The sequence below is a fragment of the Triticum dicoccoides genome, chromosome 5B, assembly GCF_002162155.2.
Source record: "Triticum dicoccoides isolate Atlit2015 ecotype Zavitan chromosome 5B, WEW_v2.0, whole genome shotgun sequence".
NCBI lineage: Eukaryota > Viridiplantae > Streptophyta > Magnoliopsida > Poales > Poaceae > Triticum > Triticum dicoccoides.
In genome coordinates, this window is record NC_041389.1 from 46,995,270 (window position 1) to 47,016,328 (window position 21,059).

General features: G+C 48.4%; 1 protein-coding gene across 1 annotated transcript; it reads right to left on the bottom strand.

Annotated features, from left to right (window-relative positions):
* Positions 1 to 6: 6 nt before the first annotated feature.
* On the bottom strand, positions 7 to 17,535 carry LOC119307275 (protein NRT1/ PTR FAMILY 2.11-like). Its single transcript, XM_037583355.1, has 4 exons — positions 16,970 to 17,535; positions 7,483 to 8,630; positions 5,778 to 5,780; positions 7 to 2,181 (listed from the first exon to the last, which is right to left on the bottom strand). The coding sequence occupies exons 1-4, from the start codon at positions 17,160 to 17,162 to the stop codon at positions 1,669 to 1,671; spliced, it is 1,857 nt and encodes a 618-aa protein (XP_037439252.1). The 5' UTR covers positions 17,163 to 17,535; the 3' UTR covers positions 7 to 1,668.
* Between the last annotated feature and the right edge of the window lie 3,524 nt (positions 17,536 to 21,059).

The window sequence follows — 21,059 nt, forward strand, 5'->3', positions numbered from 1 at the left end:
AACAATCTAAAAAATATTTCTTGTTCAAGTCAAATATAGTCACGCCTAGAGTATTACTAGTTGTCTAGATATTTGGAAATATGCAACGTCCATCACAAGCATGGTGCTCTCCTCACTGTGGTTTCAACGTCGGTAATTAAGAAATTCATATCCAAACCCGGCGAGCCTAAATTTGGTCACAATTATTCAAGTCCGTTATTGATCACTTATTTGTTATGTGTTTCTCTACATGTGTGCATGCATTGCTGGTTTGTTTGCCACTATAATGCATAATTAGTTTAGGAGAGATTTCAAACGAAGAATAAACAACGGGCCGTCATATAAACTTGGTTCAATCCCCATCATCGTCACATATGCAAAATAAGTTCGGCCAAACTCCCCACCGGCAAGTTTGGTATTTTTTTGGGACCATAATGGTTCTCCTAAGTTGAATTCCTATATCTAATCTTGGTGTGTGGTATTTATATAGCCGTACTTTAAATTTTTGTTAGGTCAGTCTGAATTGATTCTGTACTGGAACAAGTTGTAGTGTTCTAGTTGGTTATTTTGTAAACTGCATAAAATGTTACAGATACATATATAGATGGTATGTTGTGATGATTTTGTGTTTGCTGTATAAATTATGTGTATGTCATAAATTATCAAGTTCGTATGTTTTTGAATGTTGCATTGATTGGGTATTTGTTGTATACATATAAGTTCTGTTTTGCATTATATGTTAAAAAATGTTAGGATGTCTTTGCAAAATGTGGGAACCTTCCATCTGAAATTATAACTAGCAAAAATAACAATTGCTTGTTGTTGTAAAAATGTTTGACCAACTACTCCCTCCGTCCCAAAATAAGTGTCATTAATTTAGTACAAAGTTAGTAGAATTTTGTATTAAATCAGTGGCACTTTTGTTGAGACAGAGGGAGTATATTCTAAAACAGTAATACTATATATTGAGTGATGGATGGACGATGGATTAAATGGTACATGTATGTACGATAGTACGATAGACGCATTAATATATACAGGCAACCGTGAACTTAGCGTAACTCGGTTGGTTATGTTTCTTGTGGTCGAACCTATCCACCCGGGTTTAAGTTCAAGACCTGGCATAGATGCTCACATTTTTCTTAATTTTTATTAAAAATTTATGTTGCAATTTTTAAGTAGAAGTCGACTATGAGGTGCGTGTAGTGACCGTGTCTCTAAAAAAAAATAGATATGTAGCGGCCAACTTTTATGCATGAATGGTTGGTTCCGTTTCAATTCTAAAATATAGTGTGTATTTGTTCTTGAAAGTCAAATTCTGTTAATTTTGACCAAGTTCAGAGCTAAAAATTATCGATCGCAATACTAAATAAATAAAATATGAAGAATCATTTGATGATGAATCTAATAATACATATTTGATATTCTGAATATTGATATATTTCTCTACAAATTGGCAAACTTAAAGATGTTTGTCATTTTCTAAAACTAATATGACTTATATTCTGAGATAAAGGAAGTAAAAAGAAAAATATGAAAACCCAACGACACCATCGCGGAGCAAAGCACACCCAACATCACTAGGATCAATGATCGATCATACACATATAGCATATACATTTCCATTAACCTAACGATCTATGCATGCATCCGAGTTACGTAATACTACTATAATCATCACGCACTAATCTAAACCGGCGTCATATTATTCGCAGCCTTCTCGGGGCTTTCATCGAGGTCGACGTCATCACTGGCGAGGGCATCCTCACCAGACCTCTTGAATTTGTACCACCTCGCGCATGCCACGAAGTAGACGACGTTCACTCCGGCGAGGGCGGCCTTGACAAGGTAGAATAGGTCCACCCTGCCCTCGTCTAAGTCTTGAGCCAGCCAGTCCGGCCGCCCGTCCCGCCGTCGCGTTGCCCTGTGCACCACCGTCACCATCAGACCGCTCGCGTAGCTCGCCACCGCGATCCCCAGGAAGCTGACCGCCCCCGCCACGCTCCGCATGTTCTCCGGGAACTGCCGGTAGTAGAACTCGATCTGTCCGATGGCACCGAACGCCTCCGACAGCCCCGCCAGCAACTGCTGTGGCACCAGCCAAAACCACGGCATCAATGAGCCGATCCTTCGTCGTCGGCGCTCCACCGCCGCTGACACCAGCATCGTGACCACGGAGAGCACCAGCCCGACGCCGATTCGCTGGAGCAGTGTAAGACAATAAGTTTTGAGGAACCAGCACAACCCTCTAGGGGTGGCTTATCTCATTATATATAATGGTTGTGTTACAATATGTACCATATACGTACATAGGTACAGAAGCTATACATAGTCTAACACCCTCCCTCAATCTTAGCCACTTTCTAAAGAACTGAGAAGGGTAAGACTGCGCCTACAAGCCTCAAACCGTGGCAGCGGTAAAGGCTTAGTGAAGATGTCTGCAAGTTGATCCTTAGATGAGATAAACTTGATCTGGAGTTGCTTCTGTGATACACGTTCCCGTACAAAGTGATAGTCAACTTCAATGTGTTTCATTCGGGCATGAAATACTGGATTTGCAGAAAGGTATGTAGCACCGATGTTATCACACCAAAGAATAGGAGGCTGTGGTTGAGACAAACCCAACTCCTGAAGCAAAGACTGCACCCAAATAATCTCTGCAGTAGCATTAGCCACAACCTTGTACTCAGCTTCAGTACTGCTACGTGACACAGTAGCCTGTTTCCGAGCACTCCAGGCGATCAAATTAGAGCCAAAGAATACTGCATAACCCCCCGTGGATCGCCTGTCATCTGGGCTACCAGCCCAATCTGCATCAGAGAAGGCCGAAAGGACCAGAAAGGAAGTCGGCCGAATATGCATACCAAATGTCAGGGTGAACTGAACATAACGAAGAATGTGTTTAACAGCAGCCCAATGAGTATCTCTGGGAGCCTGAAGATACTGACAAACCCTGTTAACAGCATAAGAGATATCTGGTCTCGTGATCGTCAAGTACTGAAGTCCACCAACAATGCTCCTGTACTCTGTGGCATCCGCAGGAGACAAAAGCTCACCATCAACAGCTGTTATCTTGTCGGTAGACGACATGGGTGTGGTGGTCGGTTTGCACTTCAGCATGCCAGCTCTCTGTAACAACTCCAAGGAGTACTTCTTCTGCGTAAGGACAAGACCAGTAGCACGAGAAGTGACCTCAACTCCAAGAAAGTAGTGAAGCTTCCCAAGATCTTTGACCGCAAAATCAGCACCAAGAGAGCAGACAAGAGCATCAGTAGCATACTGAGAAGAGCTGACAAGGATAATATCATCGACATATACCAAAAGATACATAGTGACTTCTGGCTTCTGTAGAAGAAATAACGAAGTGTCAGCAGTAGACGGCACAAACCCATGAGCACGAAGGGCAGAGGCAAGGCGGGCATGCCAGGCACGAGGAGCTTGCTTCAAACCATATAGTGCTTTGGAAAGACGACAGATATAGTCAGGACGATCAGGATCAGAGAAACCAGGCGGCTGTTTCATATAAACCTCTTCCTCCAAAAATCCATGTAGAAAAGCATTCTGCACATCAAGTTGACGAAGTGACCAACCACGAGAAACAGCAATGGAGAGAAGAAGCCGAATAGTGGTAGGCTTGACGACAGGACTGAAGGTGTCCTCATAGTCAAGACCATGACGCTGCCGAAAACCGCGAGCAACAAGTCACGCTTTGTAACGCTCAATAGATCCATCCGAATGCTTCTTCACTTTGAATACCCATTTTGAGTCAATAACATTTACCCGTGGTGGTGGAGGAACGAGAGTCCATGTCTTGTTACGAAGAAGAGCATGAAACTCCTGCTCCATAGCCTCTCGCCAATGTGGAATGCGCAGGGCAGCCTGATATGAGCGAGGCTCAGAAGATGGATCCGCAACAGCAGCAGCCAAACAAGCAGCCAACCAAGCAACCGTACCATCCTTACGTTCCTTAGGTTTGAAAATGCCACTGCGACTGCGTGTATGTGGTCGGGACACAGGAACCACCGAGGTCGATGGAGCAGCCTGCAACGGGCTGGAGGACGACGACGTTGACGAGTCAGCCGGTGACGAGGAGCCAGTCACGGTAGCCTCGGACTCGGTTGGCGAAGAAGGCCGACCCACCGGCGAAACCGGCAGAGCAGACGAAGCAGCTGGCGACTCCGGCATCACAGACCGGGCCGATGGCGAGCTCGGCATAGTGGGCCGTGGCGCGGCCGGTGTCGCGGGCCGATCCGCTGATGAAGGCGACGTGAGGACCCGAGCCGCGGCGAAGACGGCGTGACGGGCCGAGCCGCAGGCGAAGACGGCGTGACGGGCCGAGCCGCGGGCGACTCGGCGGCCGCTGGCGAAACGGACCGAGCAGTGGAGATGCTCGGCGCGACGGGCTCGTCGGGTGACCATGCATGGGCACGCGAATCGATGCCATGCAACATAGGGCGATCGACGTGCCCACCAGAAGACGACGATGATGATGGTGAATCCTCCAACAGCTCCAAACGAGCTCCACGTCCGGTTCCTGCACCATGGTTAGGTAACAGCAAAGGAGAGTATGCAACATCATCAAATTGGTCAGAAGCAACAGAGGATGAATGCAGGGATGGTGGTTCGACAGTGGACACAGGAAGGTTAGCAAAGGGAAAAACATGCTCATCAAACACGACGTCCCGAGATATATAGACACGATTAGTGGGAACATGAAGACATTTGTAACCTTTATGAAGAGAGCTATAGCCAAGAAAAACACACTTCTTAGAATGAAACTCAAGCTTGCGCTTGTTATATGGACGAAGATGCGGCCAGCAAGCACACCCAAATACCTTGAGAAAGGTATAATCAGGTTGTTCATTAAGGAGAACCTCAATGGGAGTCTTCATGTTTAAAACACGAGTAGGAGTACGGTTGATGAGAAAGCATGCAGTGGTGAAAGCATCACTCCAAAACCGAAACGGAATAGATGCATGGGGCAAAAGAGTAAGACCAGCTTCAACAATATGACGATGCTTACGTTCGACTGAACCATTCTGCTGATGTGTATGTGGACATGCTAAACGATGAGCTATCCCAAGCGACTGAAAGAAAGAGTTGAGGTTGCGATACTCGCCCCCCCCAGTCTGACTGGACATGAACAATTTTGTGCTTGAGAAGACGTTCAACATGTTTTTGAAACTGAACAAAAATATCAAACACATCAGATTTGCGTTTAATAAGGTAAAGCCAGGTAAAGCGACTATAAGCATCAACGAAACTGATATAGTAATTATGACCACTGACAGAAGTCTGAGCAGGACCCCATACATCTGAAAACACAAGTTCTAAAGGATGTTTCACCTCACGACTGGACTCCGAAAAAGGAAGTTGATGACTCTTCCCCTGCTGACAAGCATCACACACTGCTACATCTTTATGACTAGACAAACTAGGAAGCTCATGACGACGCAAAATATGACGGACAATAGGTGTGGCCGGGTGACCAAGACGAGCATGCCACTGTGACGGAGAGACCCGAACTCCACTGAAAACATGAGCGACACCAGGATGCTCCAGACGGTAGAGGCCCTGGCACAACCGCCCACTAAGAAGAATGTCCCTCGTGCCCCGATCCTTAATAAAAAGATCAAAAGGGTGAAATTCACAAAGCACATTATTACCACGTGTGAGTTTAGGAACTGAAAGAAGATTACGGGTCACAGATGGAACTCGAAGAACATTGCGAAGCTGAAGACTTCTATTGGCATGTCTAGTGAGAAGAGATGCTTGACCAATATGAGAGATGTGCATACCTGCTCCATTGGCGGTGTGGATCTTGTCGGAGCCATGATAGGGTTCACGAGTGTGAAGCTTCCCCATCTCGCTGGTTAGATGCTCTGTCGCCCCAGAGTCCATGTACCAGTGTGGATCGATGGAGTAGGACTGAGTGTGTCCCTGTTTCTTCTGCGGCGCGGGACGATCAGCCATGGCGACCTGACGGGCATTGTTGCGTGTATCTTTGCCGTCATTGCCAAGACCAAGGAAGCTTCGCTGGAAGCGCTTATGACACTTGAAGGCCCAGTGCCCATCGCGGCCACAAAGCTGACACACACGTGGACCGCCAGCCCCCGGTAAGGTCGCAGTAGGTGGGGGGGCCGAGGCGGGCGACGGTGGCAGCCCCAAGGGAGACCGGGGTGATGAAGAAGAGCGGCCACCCTTGGTGGCGGCGTTGGCCGAGAGGGAGCCAGTGCCCCTGGTGCGGCGAGTCTCGACCCGTTGCTCAGTGAGAAGGAGCCGAGAGAAAACCTCGTGTGCCAGCATGGGTGTCGAGTTGCCCCGCTCGTTGATGATCTCGACTAAGGCATCATACTCCTCATCAAGACCATTGACAATAAACGAGTTGAACTCAAAGTCGGTGAGGGGCTGTCCAATGGAGGCCAATGTGTCGGCGAGGCCCTTGACCTTGTTGTAGAACTCAGTGGCAGTGGAGTCAAGCTTCTGACACTCTCCAAGCTGACGACGGAGTGCAGAGACACGAGCCTGGGACTGCGCTGCAAAGGTGCGCTCAAGGATGGTCCAGGCCTCATGAGACGTCTTCGCGAAGACAACAAGGCCGGCAACTGCCGGCGAGAGCGACCCCTGGATGGAGGAGAGGTTCGCCTGGTCCTGCCCCGTCCAGACGCGATGGGCCGGATTGTAGACCGGACCGTGCACGCTGTCTACCAGCGCGGGTGGGCAGGGAAGCGATCCGTCGATGTAGCCTAGCAGGTAGTGACTCCCCAAGAGCGGGAGAACCTGCGCACGCCAGAAGATGTAGTTGTCGGCGGAGAGCTTGATGGTGATGAGATGACCGAAGTGAAACGGCGGCGGCGAAGACAATCCCATCGAGGAGGCTGCCTGGGGTGGAAACACCATGGAGGCAGTCGGAGGCACCGAAGCCGATGCGGGAGGAGGCGGGACCACAGCCAGGGCGGACGCCGCAAGGCCCGCGGCCGGGGCGGACGCCGCCAACCCCGCCAGCGGGGCAGTGTGATCCGCTTGCGGCAGGAGCGACGGGACGACGCCTGCGGAGTCCGCAGCGGACGGCGGCGCCGCGGTGTGGACCACGAGGTCACGCCCAAGCGAGGGCGCCGGCGGCGTGGAGAAGACGGAGCCGATGCTCCTTGTCCCGATCGGAGCCGGAACAGAGACGGCATCGAGCGGGAGGTTGAGCAGAGCCGCAAGAGAGGCCGGGAGGAAGCCCGCAGCAGTGGAACCGATGATGGCGGCGCTCGACATGGCGGCGGCGCGATCGGTGGCGCGGTGGCGGCGGTGAAGGCGGCGGCGGCTGCGGCGGCGGTGCGGGTATTAGGGTTTAGAAGCGGAAGCGATCGTAACCTAGCGTGATACCATGTAAGACAATAAGTTTTGAGGAACCAGCACAACCCTCTAGGGGTGGCTTATCTCATTATATATAATGGTTGTGTTACAATATGTACCATATACGTACATAGGTACAGAAGCTATACATAGTCTAACAAGCAGGGTGATGCCACCCTCGCACCCGGTGAAGCGCCGGAGTGCCGGCACCACGAACCTGTCGTACATGGGGATCCAGAGTGTGAGGGCTAGCATCTGGAAGATGATGAATGAGCCCTGCGGGATCTGGAAGCCACTGGATTTACTGATCCGACGGTCGGTCTGCGCCGCCTGGAGCACGACGTAGGTGCCCAACTGGGTGAGCACCACAGAGTAGACGATCCCTGCCGACCACACCGGGATGATGCGCGCCAGACACTTCACCTCCTCCACTTGTTGCACCGTGCACAACCGCCACGGGTGCACCGGCGTCTTCCCGTCAGCAGATAGCAAGTCCTTAGGGGTCCACATGGCCGCCTTGTCCAGGCATGTGAACTGGTTGGTGTATGCCAACTTGGAGACGAGCTTGCTCTTGTGTGGCGGGTCGAACAACTCGGCCTCGGCGCCAAGAGCTTGCCGGAGGTGGCGCTTGCGAGTGGCAGCGACGAGGACCTGGGCGAAGCTAGTGAATGGGCTGCCCTCGGGCCGAACACGAACATAGAGGCGCGTTCCCATGATAAATACGGCACATGAGAGGCCCATGAGCGCGGCGGGCACGGCGAGGCCCAGCGCCCAGTTGACGTAGCTCTGGAGGTAGATGATGACGGTGGCAGAGATCATAATGGCGATGGTGAAGGTGAAGTAGTACCTGTTGAAGAAGCTAGCAATGCCACGACGGCCGTCGGCGGTCCGCGGGTCGAACTGGTCGGCCCCGAAGGCCAAGTTGCAGGGCCGAATGCCGCCCGCGCCGACAACAAGGAAGAAGAAGGACACCAAGAGCGCGGCAATCTGGGAGTCAGTTAGGCCTTGACATTGTTTCACTTTGGATGAGCTGCACGTTGGAGGGTGGAGGGAGTGGAGGGCAGCTGTGAGGGTGAGGATGAGCATGCCGATGAAGGAGGAGACGGTGCCTACAGTGATGATGATGTAACGGCCGAGGTAGGTGTCGCTGATGTAGGCACCAAAGACCGTGGCGAGGTTGCTGGTGCCGGAGAAGACATTCAGGAGGGTGGCGGCTTTGACGCTGGGCATGTGGTATATCGTCGTCAGGTACACCAACAAGTTCGACAACGTCCCAATCGTACCAAGCTTCTCGAATGTCTCATTCCCTGCAACAGACAATCCATTTCATTGTTACTAACTTATTTCACTTCAATTTAGTGTGTACACTGGCTTGGTAGGTAATTCAACAAACCCATCACACGCTACACTCACTACTCAAAATTAAATTTGAAAAGAAATAACATTTATTTTGTCAAATTCAGCTGCCATTTAGAGAAACATGTCCAAGTTGTTGGAATTAATCTTGACATGTGTGCACGTGCATGTGTGCGTTGCATGTTAGTGATCTGAGATGGCCAGGTCGTTGAGTTAGTTGTCTACGTGAGTGAGTCCAGGAGTTGGTTATGCAGTTAATTATTGGTGGATGCATATAAGATGTTAGCTGCTTAGCCGGTCGTACAGATCATGGAGTGTTTCAAGGATCTGTTAGCCGGGTCGTGCACGTACGTGATGTTAGTGGGGCCGAGTATGGTGGCTGGCTAGTGAATGCGGGAGGCAAACCTCCTCTATGTATAAATATCACTTTGAGTCAACGAAAAAGTGGCCGTGAGAGCTGGAGAAAAGATGTGGCTTCATTGTGTGTGTGAGTTTATGTGAGAGAACCACAATAAGCCGTTTGCAAAGCTGTGTGTGTGTGTGTGTGTGTGCACGCGCGTGTGTGTGTGTGTTCTTGTGTTGTGAGAGAACCACAATAGATAGTTGAGAGAGGAAGAAGAAGAGGCGCTGTGAGGATGCGGCGCCAACACAAGTTGCATCAAGTTACAAACAAATGTCACTTTGTTTTGTCGATTTGACTATAAAGGGTTCGGCTTGCTAATTGTTTGAAGACTAAACGGCTTTGTAGACATCTGTCTTTCACATAATTTGGCGGACTCTAATGAAAAATCTTTGATTGATTTTATGTAGAAAATATGATCATGAATTTCTTTTTAACAAAGCGTGCATATGAACTGCTGCTAATATAAATCATTAAAATAGTTATTGTGAATAATTTCTAGCACTTATGTCTTGCCTTCAAAGAGAAGTAGTTAAACGGATACAATCCCTTTCTGAGTCTACAATATTAGTGTAGAAAACAGAAAACGCAAAATCACCACCCCAGAAGAAGGGGAGAAGTTTAATTTTCCACCACATAAAGTTATTTGGAAAAAAAGGAGGTTCGACTGCCACATGAAATGTGCAATTTGCCAAAAAAAAAATTTGCACGGTGAAAACAAGGAATGGAAGTAAAATTGTTGGGATAGTGACTTGTCGTAGGAGTAGTATTTTGGAAACAAAATCACCCATTTCAGTATATAGGCATGGAGCCCCGTGCCTTTCAAATATGCGAATTATAGTTAGGAGTTACAAAAACTCTGAAAACATTCCACATACTATAGTTGGGTTCTACATGTGCGTAAAATTTTATTTAAAATATTCTAATTTGTAAGCTACAGTAAAAGGCAAATGTGTGGATCCATAATATCATGAATATATATTCATTTTTACTAGATATATGCGTCTTTTTACATAAAGCGATGTATTGATGATTTTCTTTACTAAAATATAGTTCATGTCTATATATGCACTACCGGACTCGCGGGCTATGCCTACGGCCCAGGGCCGTCGGCATAGGTCCTGTGCCGTCGGCATAGATCTATGCCTACGGCTGCCGTCGGCATAGCCCCGTCAGTGTAGATCACGTCAGCGTAGTTCTCTCAGACCGTCGGCGTAGTATAGCCGTCGGCATAGGAGCGTATGCCGACGGCCGTGGGCCAGCCGTCGGCAGTGTTTTCCGCCTGACGGCAATGGACGGCGCCGTCAAAAGCGCTGACGAACCAGGGGACGACATGTGGCAGAGGTATGCCGACGGCTTTGCCGTAGGCATAGCCTGCCACGTGGCACACCCTGGATAGCCCTGGGCTGATCTATGCCGACGGCTTTGCCGTAGGCATAGCCTGCCACGTGGCACGCCCTGGATAGCCCTGGGCTGATCTATGCCGACGGCTTTGCCGTAGGCATAGTTTTTCTTCCCTGTTTGATGAAGAAATAATACAAGTGATATTGCAAAAAGTGAATAAAAGAAACTATACTCATAATATATGGAACACTACAATTATTTGGTCTGAATAATAAACAATAGACTTTATTAATATAAATGTCAATTACAAGCATTCAGGAATTACACTTAGAGGAAAAGGAAATAAAAGAAGAAACAAAAAGTCCTAAACTAAACCTATACTAAACTATCTAGTTCTTCATCTTCTGCTTCTTTCTTGCAGTTCATCAACCTGCAAAACAAGAAACAACAAACAGGAAAAACTTGATCAAGGTTTAAATGCAGCATTCCCCTTAGCAAAATGCCTTTACTGTAGGAGCTAGCACTTAGGAATTTGGAAACATTAGTCAAACCCCAATCAGATTAAGTTGATCAAAGAAACAGTAGAAGAGAGCCAACACTGCATAAATGGAGCCAATAGCCCAAGACAGAGGTAGAGCCAGCAAAGTATAGATCAAAGCCAAACCCAAAGATCAATTCAAACTAGCACTAACTCCATGATTAGGGGGTCCCTCAATTAAGCTTGGGTTAGTTTTCAGATGAAATCCAACTAACCCACTACTAATCAACTAGCCCAGAGGTAGGGTTTGAAGTAGGGATTGTCCTCAGGCAGCCTAGTAGTGCTAGGACTATTGCATCATTGGATCAAGTAGTGCAGCATCTGTTGTTAAGTAACGATGAGAGCCTCAGGACACCATCATTGGCATGGCAAGATGAAGGAGCACATGTTCTTATCAGTGAGACTAGGAGAGAAAGAAAGAAAGTGAAGAGACCAGTGTAGCATCTGTTCAAATCAGATTTAAGAGAGAGGGAATTGGCAAGAAAAGATATAGTCCATAACCTGCAAGAAGAAATAGGCCATTGATAGCACATTTACTAAACATCTGCTGTAAGCAGAACACATACACCCACTTACACATGGGTACTATTCTGTATACAGGTACACAAGCACAACACATGCACCTGGTATAGATAGGAGTATAAGCATGCATCTAAATCATCTGAAACATATGAAATAGCTAATGCAAAGAAAGAATTATCACTACATGCAACCATCAGGACTATGTCCTGTACAATATACAACTAAACCACCAGTAGATGATGTACTAAACCATACAAGAAATACCAATACATGGTATTTAGATAAAGACTAGTATATATCAAACACAGTACCAGCTTGAAAGAGAAACTATAATTTTATACCACTACGGGAGCAAATCATGAACTACAGAGTAATTGCAGTAAAGAGACGAATCAGTATATGTTGATCAATAAGAGAGTTACAGCTATATACAAATGAAGGACTATATCCTTTATAAGATAACAAAGAAACATTAGCACTTGTACATATGAACAAATAGAATCATCAGCCAACTAATAAAGAAAGTAGCATGTGCTATATGACGGGAACAATAACATCTATAAGACCAAGATAATTGCAATGATAACAGTAGGATCATGCCATCATTCGATCCAATCATTGCAGAACTAGTTGAGTGACAAATCAAATATAACAGTAGTTCCATTGGTTCAGCCAATAAGTTAACAAAAGTTTAGTTCCTACTAATTTTGCAACTCGTGATAATAAAGAAAGCAGAGCTCGACATCACAGCAACAAAAGTGGTAGACTGGGAGCCTGGAACCATGCACATAAAATTGCAGAGCAGAAAAATAGCAGTACTACTTGGAGCAATGAGAAGCTCAACGGACTGGGGCAACATTTGGAAGGAGACAAGAAAGTACTACAACAGCTAGCTAGGCTGAATTGAAGATTAGAAAAATCATATGTTGAGCATGATTATACACGTGAAGGGGAAGGGGTTCACGGCAGGGACCTTCAGGTCATGGCATGGCTTGCATCTCTCCTCCTCATGTGCATTGGTTTGCATCTAATCCTTGCAGTCCAATCCATGGACGTCCCTCCCTCCCTGCATCTCTAGAACTGAGAAAAAAATCACAGAGGCTGATTAACATTTGAGAGAGCGGACTATGGATACACCAAACTCCACCAGTACCTAGCTCCCAAATTGAGAAAAAAAATCCATTCATATGCAGCAGCCCAAACTTGACTTTGAGAGAGCAGACTGATTAACATTTTTTTGTTGCGTCGAATTTTTCACAAATAGAAGTACTCCAGCAACTATCAGAATAAATCATAGAGGCTGGCCGAACTAATTAGCGCACTCAAACGATACCTGAGAGCATCCTGATGAACACATTGTTAGAGAGGCACATCTAGCTAGTTTCCTGTATATCAATTAAGCTACTAGCTTGGTTGCTTCTTTTAGCTAGCATACACGTACGTGATTTGTTATAGCATACATAAACAAACACACGTTTCTTTTAGCTAGCTAGGCGGAAGTGAAGATTGATCAAAATCACATTCATATCAAGCAATGTGAAGCATCATTATACAAGGAAAAGGGGGGAACAGAGGAGTGCAGAGGGGCTCACCATGGGGATGCTTTAGCCGATGCAGTGCACCGCCGCAACGCCGTGGAGGGGGCCGCCGTCTCGCTGGAGTTTACCCGCCGCGTGCGTCCGCCCCACAGCCACCGGGTGCAGGAGCACCGACCACGAGGCGGAGCCGCCCGTGGGACTTGCGGTGGACGTCGAAGATGGTGGAGCAGAGTCGCCAGCGACACGCCGGAGTTGGAGGGGACGCCACCCTCGAAACCCTAGCCATGGGGAGGGGTCGTGGGTGAGCTCTCGGGGCCGCCAAAAGCGGATCTGGATGGAAGGAAGGGAAGAGAGGCGGCAGGGGAGCACGGATCTGTGCGGCGCGCCGGCGAGGGCCGCCGGAACACGCCGGAATCGAGCGGCGTAGACAGCAGCGGCGATGGTTTCGTGGGTGGGGGGAGGGAGCAGCGAGAGACGAGCGAGAGAGGGAGAGGGGGAGGCGTGCGGTGGGTTTCTGTCTTGTTTTTCTTTTTCTTTTTTTCCTCCTTTTCTTTAGATGGGTGGATGTGGCGTGTGGCGTGGAGAGATGGATGGATAGATGTGAGCCATGTCATCAATCCATGCCACAACTGGTTCCACCAATGAGATTTAAGCTATTGCAATTGTATTTTCTCCTCTTATTCCGAGTAAACACTTAACAATTTTGGAGAAGGGCATCGGTCTAAACGGCTCGCTCCTTCCCATGCTTCCCGACCGGGCCGAGCCCGCCACGGTAGGGTGTGGTAAAGTTTTAGCGCGTTCGGGAGAAGCCTGACCGGAGGCCGCTTGTAATGCGAGCACCTGAAATGATGTCCAGGAGTGGTTTGTAGAGCCATGTATGATGTATTCACGGTACGTGTAGGCCTAGTGCAACCAAAGGATGGGCAGGACCCACCACCCGGGGGTGTATGTACCTCGGCGGCATGCCGGATCTGGCCGTTAAAATCCACGGGAAATCATATGACGCCAGAAATCCTCGGGACCTGGCACGGTGTCATCATATGGCCCTTGTAATGTGTGGGAAAAGTTTGAGCGTGTTTCGTAGAAGCCTGGCCGGAGGCCGCTTGTAAACTACACGATCTCCGAGGTAGTATATGGCTATAGAGAGAGAACTTGTCCGATTTGTGAAGGAAGTGTGTTGCCCGTTTCTCCGTTGACCTCGATACTTCTTGTGATCTCAAAGGGGGCCATCGCATGACACGTGGCAGGACATGGCATTTTTCGGGGCCGCCTGCAATATTTGAGACATTTATTGCATTTGTAGGGTTTCAATGCGGGAAGTTACAGATCTGCATGGCGACCACCTGAAATGATGTCCAGAAGTGGTTTGTCAAATCATATATGATGTCTTTGCTGTATGTGTAGGCCTAGTGCAACCAAAGGAGGGGCAGGCCCCACCCCCGAGGGTGAATGTGCCTCAGCAACATGCCGGATCTAGCCGTTAAAATCCACAAAAAATCATACTTTGCCGGAAATCCTCGAGACCTAGCACGGTGGCGTCATGTGGCCCTTGTAGGTTAAAAGTTTGAGTGCATTTCGCAGAAGCCTAACTGAAGGCCTCTTGTAAACTGCAACATTTCCGAGGTAGTATCTAGCTACCGAGAGAGAACATGCCCAGTTTTGTGAAGGAAGTGTGTTGCCCGTTGCTCCGGTGGCATTGCTACCCCCCTAGGGCCCCCATCCCGCCTAACCCTGGAGCGGTTGACCACGAGATCTAACCCTTTGACTTTCCACGGACGGGCTTTGACCAGTGGACCTCTCCACCCGGTTGTGTCAGGTCGGCCCAGAGGGACACCGGGGAGCAACATCCGGGCCAAACCCACAACTACATCCCCTCCATGTAGACCCGGCGCGTCCGTTTCGCCCCTCCAGGTGCCGCTGGTGGCGCCGTCAGTTAGGGGGGCCACGCTCCGGAGATGCGTGTCACCTCTTCGGACATGCCACAACACTTTCAAACTTGTGAGAAGCCGCGTGCGCAAGATTGGCGGCATGCTAGCCCACGGAGGCCGTCGGACATGCCACACCACCACCCCGCATGTACGAGGGCCCGGTACGACGCTCCGGTGGCATTGCTACCCCCCAGGGCCCCCATCCTGCCTAACCCTGGAGCGCTTGACCACGAGATCTAGCCCTTTGACTTCCCATGAACGGGCTTTGACCAGTGGACCTCTCCACCCGGTTGTGTCAGGTCGGCCCAGAGGGACACAAGGGAGAAACATCCGGGCCAAACCCACAGCTACATCCACTCTGTGTAGACCCTACACGGCAGTTTCCCCCCTCCAGGTGCCGGCGGCGCCGCCGTCCGTGAGGGGGGCCACGCACCGGAGACGCGTGCCGCCTCTTCGGACATGCCACAACACCACTCCGCATGTATGAGGGCCCGGTACGACGCTCCGGTGGCATTGCTACCCCCAGGCCCCCCGTCCCGCCTTACCCTGGAGCGGTTGACCACGAGATCTAGCCCTTTGACTTCCCACGGATGGGCTTTGACCAGTGGACCTCTCCACCCGGTTGTGTCAGGTCGGCCCAGAGGGACACCGGGGAGCAACATCCGGGCCAAACCCACAGCTAAATCCACTCCGTGTAGACCTGACGTGGCAGTTTCCACCCTCCAGGTGTCGGCGGCGGCGCCGTCCGTGAGGGGGGCCACGCACCGGAGACGCGTGCCGCCTCTTCGGACATGCCACAACACCACCCGGTTGTGGTAGGTCATCCGATATATATATAAATACTTGGGAGCAAAGTCCCCTTCGTTTAAGACCCGATGCGGCTGTTCCCCATTCCAGGTGCCGGCTGGCGGCGGCACCGTTCGTGAGGGGGGTCACACCGCTCTGTACAGAACCGAAAAATAATGTATATATGCTTATTAACACATACTATATGTAAGTTAGTCAAATAATAATATTTAAGAGAACATAAAATATAGCTATGAAAAAAAGAAAAAAAAACTGCCGTCGGCATAGCTGCGGCCAGGGCAGATGGCCGACGCGCCGCGGTTCAGTGATGTGGCATCTATGCCGACGGCAGCCGTCGGCATAGGTGGTGGTCGGTGCGCCTCGGATCGATGACGTTGTAAACGCATCTATGCCGACGGCCTCCCGTCTCGGCCGTCGGCATAGATCGGACGCCGTTAGCGGCACATCACGAGCGGGATCGCCGGGCCCGCAACTATGCCGACGGCCAATGTATGCCGACGGCCGCTGTAGGCGTAGGTTGGGCTAAGCCGACGGCTCTTCTGGGCCGACGGTAGCCGTCGGCATAGCTCGGGATAGCCCGCCGGCTTTATTACGCCGACGGCCTGGACATGGTTGTCGGCATTGCCCAGACTAGGCCGACGGGGGCCGTCGGCATATATATGGCCGTCGGCATCGGGCCCTGTTCCGGTAGTGATGTACATATAAAATCTTTTTGGATTTTGTTACCGTTTTCAAATATTGTTTTGAACTCTTGCTTAGAAAAACTAGGGGCTACAGTATTTTGCATTTCGTGGTCAAGAATGAGGAGAAGTATACATTGCATTGACATGTACTACTGCATAGCGCCCTTTTTGGACGTGCTGGGTGCAAATCACGGTACCACACACACATGGCCTGGGTTGCTGATTTGTGGGCACTCACTCATCGTCTCAATGAAGCAACGCAAAGAGATAGAGGTAAACATGGCACGGCACGGCATGGCATGGCGCGATACATGTGAGCAACTAACTGAATTATTGTCACCCTCCGTCCCTACTTGTCCTGCACGCCTTTGCTGTCTGCTTTTTCGGTTCATTTACGATGGCATGAACAAAGTTTGTTGAGATCCAGGTCAAGAAAAACAATAGGAGCAGCAATGAATTCAGCGGGAGATCGAAAAGATGTGACATGTGCATGCAGGGAAAACAGATAGCTGGGATGTAGTGACAATCACCTATGACGTACGGCATGGCCTTCCATCCCCGGTGGTTGTGGTCGGCGGCGTCGCCGTCCCCGGACTCCCACGACGGTTCGGCCTCGCCACCGCCGTCCTCCGACAAGACCTTCATCATCGTCGTCTTGTCCTCGCTCATGGGCTTCTGCTCCTCCTGCTGCTGCGGCCGTTGAGGCTTGTTTGCGTCGTCCATCGATCACTATGCAAGCACCAAGAAGCTGGCACACACATGAAACTGGAGGAGTCAGGCAAAGTACGTAGCTAGTGTGGCTGCGGCTGCACTTGTGGAGGAAGCAGAGGAGGTGAGGCCCGCCGTATAAATAAGCCAGCTGAAGAGTATGGGATCTTGCTTTTAGAGAGAGAGAGAGAGAGAGAGAGAGAGAGAGAGAGAGAGAGAGAGAGAGGCGTATACAAGGAGGATTGAAATTTCTCTCCCCCTCTCTAACCGTATACATACAGATGTAGTGCAGAAAGCAACGGCATGAGCGGAGAGAGACGAGCTAGTCCTCCATCTGATCGAATTTGTGAAGCCGGCCATAACTGCAGGTGGAGGCAAATAATTGAGGGTGCTAAATTATCTTTGCTCTCTTCCTAAATATGAGATGTTTTTTATTCTACATGTGAGTGAGAAGCATCCCATGCAGATGATTATTATTTTTCCAAAACAGAGACAAAAGTCCGTCTCATCAATTAATTAAGCAGAAGAGAATTATTCAGTTAATTAACAAAAAATCAGACGGAAACCAAAATGCAGATGATTATTACTCTAATTGAAACCAAACCAACCACGAATAAAGGAGCATGGGCCACCCGGGCCAGCTCCATGTCTATATCGGTGAAGCACCTATCCTACCACCTGCATTTGAGTCATCCACCCAGTGTGCACCACTACTGGTGTTGTGCACTCAATGTCCAATCAAGGAAATTAGTCACAAGAAAAGTATGTGGGCATAGGTGCAATTAATTAATAACTTACTTGATCAAATAGATATAGGTGTACTAAATAAGTGTTTTGCTTCGGTACACCCCCTAGAAAAGTTTACAGATTTGGGTGTAGATTAAAGGTGAATATTAGAAGTTAACCTTCAATAAAAAAGATTAGATTGTTTCGATCTCTTGTTTGATCCATTGAGAAAATAAGGATTAGAATTAGATAATCGTGAATGTATGAGAGTACTTTTAAAAGTAACTTTAAGAGTCTTGCAAACTTTTAGGGGGTGGGGGGTAGGGGTGGGGAGGGGGTACTGGAGCAAAACTCATTAAATTACGGAAATGTTAACGCCCACACGTGTGGGAGTTGACCATCTCGACCACACGCATCCATCACCGTCCAGTACTATATGCACGAATGTTGGCACAATCTGGCTAATTTTCTATGCCACGTAGGACAAGGCGTGTGTGTGGTGTGTGACATAGTTCGCCCACACATCCGTTTTACCACACGGAGGGGCCGGTGTGCGGGCGTTTAGCAGTTCACCCACACACCAGTTTTCAGTCACGCACAAGGGCTGGTGTGTGGGCATTTGCCATCTCGTCCACACGTCCATCTCCTCTCCCACACCCCCAGCTGCTAGTTGCCATGTGTTATTGCAGCGCACATGGCAACTGCCCATAGTGTGCTTTATAAGCAGGTGGCAACTCTCTTTTTTTACCCGAGTTGCCATGTGTTTTTGCAGGGTACACGGCAACTGCCTAGTGTGCACGTAAGCAGATAGCAACTCTCTTTTACCGAGTTGCCATGTGTTTTTGCATGGTACATGGCAACTGCCCCAACGTACACGTACATGGCAACTGCCCTAACGTGCACATTAGCAGATGGCAACTCTTCCTTTTTACATGGCAACTGCCCTAGCATGCTTGTGAGCACATGACAACTCTCTCAACTGCCTAGTGTTAGTATGTGGCAACTCCTAAAGTTATGAAATCATGGCAACTACATTAGATCAGACCATACATGGCAACTGCAGTTGAGCAACCATGGCAACTGCAGTTGTCCGACATGGCAACCGTAGTTCAGCGACATGGCAACTGCAGTTAAACGAACATGGACGAGGGTCAGGACCATGTCAACTGCGGGCGCGCGATGGGCGTCACGCGTCGCGTGCGGGACCAGGAGGGTACGAGACCTGACATACGGGCGTGTGGGCATTATCAACTTCGCCCACACGCACGCGTGTGAGAGGGTTCGGGAGGGAAAAAAAGATGTGTGTGGGCATTAGTTGTTTTGCCCACACGTAGGTGTGTGGGCTGGTTACTGTCCATGCCACACGAGGCGTGTGGCACAACTACCCGATACACCACACGTGTGGCAGTTATCAGGACCCTTAAATTAAGGAACAATGATACATAACTACCCATTTTAGAGGAAAAATCAAATCGCTATCACCAATAGTTTCCCCCTTTGTGATATGTGTAAAAGATACCCGCCACTTAGATACTGTGTTTAATAGATGCCTGAGAGTAATTTCATTTTAGAAATCCCTCTTTATGTCCAATGAGTAACAGTTTAATTTGGTCGCCCCTAAGTGATGGATCCATGACATGAGCTGGACCTTCTTTCGCATTTCCAAGTTCAACTTTGAACTCCCCTCCTAAGACAACACTCCATCAATTGGGGATCATTGCTATCTTCCCTGCGAGGGCCATCCATATGACCGTGTCGACTAGGGAAAATCGTTCAAAGAAGAAATATTAAATTGATCGTGTCATGGTAGAAAGAATGTGTAATGGGTAGGAAGAATGTGTCTCCAATTGGGGATCTCTAAAATGGATGTGTCACCGGTAGAAAGAATGTGTGGCCTATCAACTTTGTGCACCAACATGGACCGGTTTTGCTTGTCCATGGTCTTAGTTGTTTGTTCTTAAATAGGATTCTATGTTAGCCAATAGGGGCAACCAAAAATAGTTAATACTACTTGCGAGATAAGTTATTTTACTTTCACGGATAGTATGATAACTCACATGATAGATCATAGCTAGTACGGTGCACATGTTGAGCAATCCTTAGTGATGAACATTTCAATGGTTAGAGGGGAACTACCACACTAGCTATCATTTGGCAACGTCAGTGATGTCGGTTGGGTCGATATAGGGTGCCAAGGACGGAGTGGCACAATCTCTAAAAATGCATTAGTTGCAAAATGGTAATGATGGACTTGAACGGATGCAGAACTTTGATGTGTGTTTTGATTATTAAAGTAAACTGATTTGTTGCACACCTTCAGTAAAAATGAATCATCGGATGATAGTAATGTTGTTGAGGGAAGGCCTTGAGGTCATTATCATGATAGCAAAACATTTGTAAGGAGAGCTTGGTGAATGCACATAGCACACAAACTTGCTTGTGCAGTCTCCAAAACTTACTAAGGGATTCATTAGTAATGTGAGTGACTCCTTCACTAGTAAATATAAAGTTCATTGGCCTATGTTACTAATATTAGTATGTCCACCAATGAGAAGCAATGTGTTAATTAAGATTGTGGTTATCCTCATGAACCCCTTAGTAAGCTTTGCAGATATCCTCTATTGCGCATATTACATTAATGAGTTTAGATTGTCTCTACTCACCACTTTCAGATTCACATTATATATCATCACAAAATAACCCTCATTCACCATGGCATGTTATCTCTTCCTTTACCATCCCATTTCATCTTCTTGGATCCATCTACCAAATCTTGTTTGACTCTCTTGCTCAGTTGAGCACACACATGTATGCTATAAGATCCTCCTGAACTACTTGACTGGCTAGCATGAATTAAGATATCTATCTACCTTTCTCTATTGTATCTCATACTCAAAACACAACTCATTCAGGAATGTAGGCCTTGGGAGTACTTGAGGAACTAGTCATATACCTAGCCATGGCTGGAGCAGAATATCCACACACCATAGTACAAATATGGTCCTTTTTAGTCTGATTCAAAACTGTCTATGTTTGAAAGCATCTAGTTTTAGAGTAGGAAGTACTCACCTCGCATGATTCTAGGACAATAGTAGGTTCACAGTCGACTACAAGTGGAAGTGCACTTTGTCGTTGCATTGAATTTTGGCAAAAATTAAGTGGCATACACATTGAATTTTGTACATC

Excerpts from the sequence above, each read along its gene's own strand:
- LOC119307275 (XM_037583355.1), bottom strand. The coding sequence starts at position 17,162 with ATGGACGACGCAAACAAGCCTCAACGGCCGCAGCAGCAGGAGGAGCAG. Across the intron at positions 8,631-16,969 it reads GGCCATGCCGTACGTCATAG|GGAATGAGACATTCGAGAAG; the intron begins GTGATTGTCACT and ends TGTCTGTTGCAG.